This window comes from Dryas octopetala, chromosome 8 (assembly GCF_963921425.1).
Source record: "Dryas octopetala chromosome 8, drDryOcto1.1, whole genome shotgun sequence".
In the NCBI taxonomy this organism is placed as follows: domain Eukaryota; kingdom Viridiplantae; phylum Streptophyta; class Magnoliopsida; order Rosales; family Rosaceae; genus Dryas; species Dryas octopetala.
Window position 1 is genome coordinate 8,937,205 of NC_141373.1, and position 6,654 is coordinate 8,943,858.

General features: G+C 33.7%; 1 protein-coding gene across 1 annotated transcript; it reads right to left on the reverse strand.

Annotated features, from left to right (window-relative positions):
• Positions 1–2,960: 2,960 nt before the first annotated feature.
• Positions 2,961–4,455, reverse strand: LOC147276928 (BURP domain protein USPL1-like). The gene is made up of 2 exons (XM_086254439.1): positions 4,316–4,455; positions 2,961–4,060 (listed from the first exon to the last, which is right to left on the reverse strand). Exons 1-2 carry the CDS (start codon positions 4,373–4,375, stop codon positions 3,131–3,133), a joined length of 990 nt encoding a protein of 329 aa, XP_086110565.1. The 5' UTR covers positions 4,376–4,455; the 3' UTR covers positions 2,961–3,130.
• Positions 4,456–6,654: the final 2,199 nt, after the last annotated feature.

Genomic DNA, 6,654 nt, shown 5'->3' on the forward strand with positions numbered 1-6,654 from the left:
ATTAAAAAAGTAGATAAACGGTGTATACATGAGAAGACCCAAAAAAATTGGATGTGGTTTTTGGGTACTAGAGGCATACTAGAAAAGAGCAAAAAAAAAAAAGCAAAAATTATTAAATGCATGTGGTTTTTTAGATACTAGAGATGTACTGGAGAAGAGCAAAAAAACAAAAGAAGCAAAAATTATTAGAAATAATTAAATAAAAGAGAAAATAAAAATTAATAGGTAATAAAAAAGTGGAAAAAAGTTGAGTAATAAAAGATAAGGATAAAAGTAGAAAAGAGTTGTCAAATTATTTTTCTCTCTCATCATTATAACATCATAAATAATTAAATACAATAGATTAACTCATGGTTAGTTTTTTAAACACGTGGCAGTATTTTAGATGGGAGGTGAGCATACACCTGAGTTAAAGGAGGTGAGCAAAACTGCTCTCATTGTTAAACTATCATTCTAAAGTATAAATTTAAATAAAAATTTACTTCACCAATAATTCATATTAATGGTATGATAATATAACGTATAAACTTGATGAATAATTTTTTGTTATTGATGGGAAATACTATTGAAGTCTCGAATGCTATTGCAATCAACTTAATAATGAGTGACGTAGCAGGGTTGACGTGTACTAGTTTTAGCTACTCATGCATATGCATTGAAAACAACATCCCAGCTTCTTGGCTCAATTTCAACTCTTCCATCAATGATGCTATTTTCTTATTTTGTAAAGATTAAGCCTTCCTACTTCATTGTTGTTAGAAAGTATTCTTATAGAAACCAAATCTTATGCTAAAGAAATGTTTGCATTATTTTTTTTGGCCACGGAAAATTGTTTGTATTATTAATTCCTTGGAGATCGAGTTTGGAATGCTTATTAATTTAATGTCTCCAAAGTCGTTTCGTTGCTTAGAGGCAAATCAAACGTACCAAAATGCATAAAAAACAGCACTGATAGATACTATATCCACAAGCTTAGACATAGTGCACACGAGTCCATGTAAATGCCTCCGATCTTAAAACACCTATGCACACTCGTTGCTTCAGCAACGTGCACCTTCAATGACTCATGCATTCGAAAGTGGTGCCTTCGCTTGCATGTTGAGCGAAAACAAAAATTGTATCAGACAGTCGTATCACATTATTATTATTATGCATTAATTTATACTCCTGATTATTATTGTATGATATGTTTAACTAACTGTTCATAGAATACCATGTTTGGAAAACATATTAATTTTTTGCTTTTTTATTCCAATTTGAATATGTATGTATATAATTGAAAAAATACAATTTTATATGTCAACGATGATTTTTTTTTTTTTTTTTTGTGTGTGACCCATGTGGGGGCATTAAAGGTGGGCTTCAAGGAAGTTGATTAAGTTGAATGGGCCTGTGGTGTGGGCTTCTGCGATGTGGGCCCTTATTGAAGCCGTTGTGCTCTCTAGTATGGACACACTAGTGTGGTACTCTGGCGTGGGCAAATATTCCGCTACATGGAACAGATGACGTTGGCCGCCTGCTAAAGGCGGCACCGCTACCCTTGCTACCCACACCAAACAATGATTTATTTATTATTATTATTTTTTTTTTGAGTTACATCCATTGTATCGGCATAATGACATTGTAGCAATACAATACCTAAGCAATTGGTGTCTTCTAATTCTTTTAGGAATTTCCAAGATGTTAAATCCATTTCGGAGGCACAATGCCATGAATTTGAATGTTTTGCTTTTCTTGATTTTGTTTGTTTTAATTAAAGAAAAAAGTCGGAGAAATGACAACGTACCAAGTCCAAACTCATATGCATACACCGATGCCTATAGCAAAGCACTTCCTAAAGACCAAAATCCCTATTTACAATGTAGGCTCATTTCTAAATATTCTCAAGTATGCCCAGAGCCTCACTTTTAGAACATAACCCACTCTAAATATTCAAGCACTGTCTAGCCCAAGAAGCCCATATTGTCCTTCTCTTATTGGGTCACTTGATATGTACTAGCCTTCCTAAATTGCTCCTAAAAATACATGTTCCGGAAATCGTTTGCTTATGTAATTTTTATTGAATAAACAAATAGTGAGTCTAACGTACTGTTACTAAAACCGTATATTTATTTGATAACAGGTACATGACTAAATTAATAATTTTTCGATTTGGTTAATTTTTTTGTAGAAATGATCTTTGAAAGATGATTTAAAAAATGAATGGTTTTGATCATTAGCTTACACAGTAAAGCAACATAATTTTGATTGATTAGTATGAAATTAGCATACAATAGATTAACAGAGGATCCAAATCCGCTCTTCTTTATTATACCGAAGATAAAAGGCATTAATCACCACAAAAAAAATAATAATAATAAAAGATAAAAGGCATGCATTAATCACTCCGACCAATAGTATTTTAAACACCTAACATTCAAATAGACTTTGGATTTAGGAGTACGTATTTAGTGAATGGATCATTAATATGATTTTTCTTAGCAGAGGTTTGACATCAAAATTTTAGAGGTGTATTTCGTTTCTCATGATTGAATTTGATTTTTTATTTTCAGATTTGTGCCGACAAAAATACCCCTATAAAGATTGAATTAAGTTTATACGTCAAGTTAATATGGGAGGCGAGAAAGTTAACAGAACTGATATATTGGAATAAAATAACACACAAATTGAGAAAAATGAGACCAAATAAAATTTGAGGGGCAAAGTAGAACACACGCAATTAGTTGAAGAATATTGCTATAAAACCCAATCAAACCCACACACAGAGTTGGACTTTCTTCAAATTGTTAGGGAACACAATTTTGATCATATTCGTGTATTCATTTTCCAATGGTACATGGAGCAAATAAAGAAATGAATTTGTAGCACTTTTTATGTGTGTATAGAGTTCCACAAATTCTTGAATTGATATTGCATGTTTTATGATTAAAACAAGTAAAAATAAGACAAACATATAATCTAAATTCAAAATATATGCTATCATAAACTTTCTTAAACAAAAAGAGACATCCCTAGCTGCACAAAGTACGCAATTCCTTAGGCACATAAGCATAATTAACATGCACTAAATATCCCACATTCAGTCACAAATTCGCAGCCACATACTACACACTACATGCTATAATTAATACTAAGCTGGCAATGGCACCCAAACTAGATTATCAGCAGGAAAGAAGTGGCAGACAGGTGAGCTTCCAGGTTCAATCCCGAGCACGTGGAATGCCACGTGACTACGGTCCCACTGAGAAGTATCAAAGTGACAAACAGCAGCAGCTTCAACCTCCTCTCCATTCTCACCACCCAACAAAACCTGATACAGCCTGTTCTCACTTTCCTGGCCATGGCAATAATAAACTGCATAAGGGTAAGGCATGGTATGGCATGCAACCATTTTGGGAGCCAAGATCTCTCTGGGTGTTTCCAAAAAGGTGTAGTTTTGCAAAAGGGTAGTTGAATTTGAGAGATGGGTAGTGGTTAAGACCTTGAATTGGGTGTCCAATCCAAAGATGCCACCTGCAAAGTCAAGCATGGATTCTAGGGAGGTGGCACATAATATGGTCTCTCCTTTGGTGGGTTCAAGCTCACATTGGGTTAGTGTGTATTCAATGGCCTTGGCTTGGGGAGAGTCTAGGGTGAATGAGAAAAACTCAAGGAGGTATGCAAGTTTTGAGAGTGAGAAAGGAATGGAATCAGCTTCTTCTCTAGGCAGCAATCTGGGAGATGTAGAAGGGTCATTTTTGGGGAAGTATATGGGCATTGTTTTCCCGACGAACAGATCTTTCGCGGTGAAGAAAACATTTAGCGCCGGGTCCATGTGCCCCATGTGAGATGATGATGATGATGATGATGATGAATGAATATCGTGATCTTCATCATCATTATCATCGTGGTTATTGTCATCGCCACCATTATCATTGCCTTGATTAGAAGTACTGTCAATAGGTTGGCGTAGACGGTCTTTCATGGCATGTTGTTGCAAACGATCAATCAAGTGCTCTTCATTCATATCTTTCCCATTTGGAACATGAGTAATCTTCCTGGCACTATTTCCTTGTGCAATCTGACATAAATTCAAACTTTCAAGCATTTCGAATGAAGCACAATGTTTATAATTTACCTAAACTTATTATAGAAACACACATTTTTTATACCTCAAAGTATCAAAGTACTAATATTAGAACATGTTTAGAAGTAATTGTAATCATAAGTACGTTCTTTCATAAACCGACACAATTAAGTACAGAGAAAAAATAAAATTTCAAAGTCGGGAAAATTTTGATGAATATTAATGGGTGAAAATTCAGTAAGAGCTTACCAATAAAACGACGAGAGCATATAAGATGATGAGGATCTGAGAAGCAAAAGAAAGTGGCATTTCCGGCCTCTTCAATTTTCTTGGTTCTCGATCTTGAATTTTCCTTTCGCTCTTCTCTGCTTAGGAAGGAAGAAAGCAATATTTTTATGATTATCAGTTAGGGACTTAGATAATGGATTTAATGCAAGTGGAGTTTCTTTAATATCTATTATGAGGAAATATCTATTATTATTAAAGTATGAAATTGCACACATAATGCTAGTACCAATATTTCTCTTTTTAGTACAATGGACGATCAGTTAGCAAATTACATCTTGATATATGGATATCAAGATACATTTTATCATATTATGGTCATTTTATCTAGTAATTTCAAGAAAAATACACTATACAACTTTATGTCATAAAACCATTATTTTAATTAATCTTTCAAAGTGACAATAAATTATTGGGTTTTTTTTTTTAAAGTCCATTTTTTAAAATGTACTGTTCATCCGGCCCATACGCTACAGTAAAATACTGTAGCGGCCCACTTTTTAAAAAACCAGCACTGCTACAGTAACGGTGTTACTGTAGCACGCTACAGTGTTTTTAAAAAATGCTTTTTTTTTTTTTTTTCTTTCTTTCTTTCTTCTTCATTTCAATGTCAATTGGTACAAAAACTACAATAAAAAATAAAAAAAATCATAATTTAGGTAATTTTCATTCCATAAACATGTTAAATAATAACCAACATAAAACATAAAAAATCAAGATGAGACATCCATAATCTTTTGTGTTTTAATAGTAAATATAATTGTTACTATCACCTATTGTTATTGCTTGGCAGTGGCAATCAGGGATTGCTACTACATGCCAGTGGTAATCAGGTATTGGTAACAATCACCTATTATTACTGCACATATTGTTACTGCCTGCAATCACCTATTGCTACTGCCTGAAAGTAATAATCAAGTATTGTCCAATGTTACCTGCAATTCATCTACTCAAAATTATGTCTACAAACACCACTTTTTAACGTAGCAACTAAGCATCAACAAACATTTTTAAGCTACCAATGGTGCCATATTAACAAGAAGCTAAACACAAAAACAAACCAAGAATAAACTAAATCCAAATGAAAACTATTGTTGATTATCTAAACCCAAGAATCCAAATCAAGACAATTGCTAAATTTTGTGTCCCTTTATCCAATTTTTGCTGTCATTATGTGCACAATCACATAGTGTTACTACCCGATAGTAACAATCACCCATTGTCATTACTCGGCAGTGGCAATCACCCATTGTCACTACCCGGCAGTGGCAATCACCTATTGCTACAATTCGGCAATGACAATCACCTATTGTTACTGACAAGTAGTAACAATTATAATCTCACTTACATATTGTTACTGCTTGTCAATAACAATCATAGCCCACTTATATATTGTTACTGACAAACAGTAACAACCATAGCCTCCACTTATATATTGTTACTGCTTGTCAGTAACAATCATAGCTCCAATTATATATTGCTATTGCTTGTTAGTAACAATCATAGCCCTAATATGTGATCATAGCCTCACTTACATATTGTTACTGTTTGCCAGTAACAATCATAGGACACTTACATATTGTTGCTATTTGTTAATAACAATTATAGTCCCCCGCTTACATGAATTTGAAAAGGAATGATGAAGCTCATTCAAAAGGCTTTACATTAATGGATTAAAAATCTAAAGCCTGAAAATTTAACAGGATATGTTTTATGTTCTTTCATAGTACAAATTCAAAGAACTCTTAATAAAACTCTCTGAGCTCAAGTTTACAAACTTTCACATCCATGAACAAACCAATATTTCTGCTAAACCAATAGAGTTTTTTTTTTTTTTTTTTTTTCAATTCTGAAATACCCATTAGAGAATTGTTTCTATCCAATCAGTAGGAATCAATTTCAAAAAGTTGCTCCTGATATTAATTTTCTTAAGAGAAAAAATAAATTAAAAAAGCATATGTGGTTCAAAATAGGCATAGATTTGGTTCATATGCTCTGGGTCACATATCCCACCTGCAAGATATGAGATTGTGTCTCCAAAAAAGAATCAAAGGAGAAATGGTTATCATACCCAGAGACAAGGGACGTGAGAACATGATTTTCATTGGCTTACAAAGCTAAGCAACAGGAGGCAGATTGAAGACCAGCTTGCTCCGCCCAAATCTGTCAAAACAGAGACAACAATGAACAAGCTCAACCCACTCCCATCCCTAGCCGCCTAGACTTGTCCTCCATAGGATACATATTAAAACAACTTAGTTCGCATTAAGTTAAGCTCGAGCCAAACCAAAGCTTTGAAATTC

Excerpts from the sequence above, each read along its gene's own strand:
- LOC147276928 (XM_086254439.1), bottom strand. The coding sequence starts at position 4,375 with ATGCCACTTTCTTTTGCTTCTCAGATCCTCATCATCTTATATGCTCTC. Across the intron at positions 4,061-4,315 it reads ATGCTCTCGTCGTTTTATTG|ATTGCACAAGGAAATAGTGC; the intron begins GTAAGCTCTTAC and ends AATTTATGTCAG.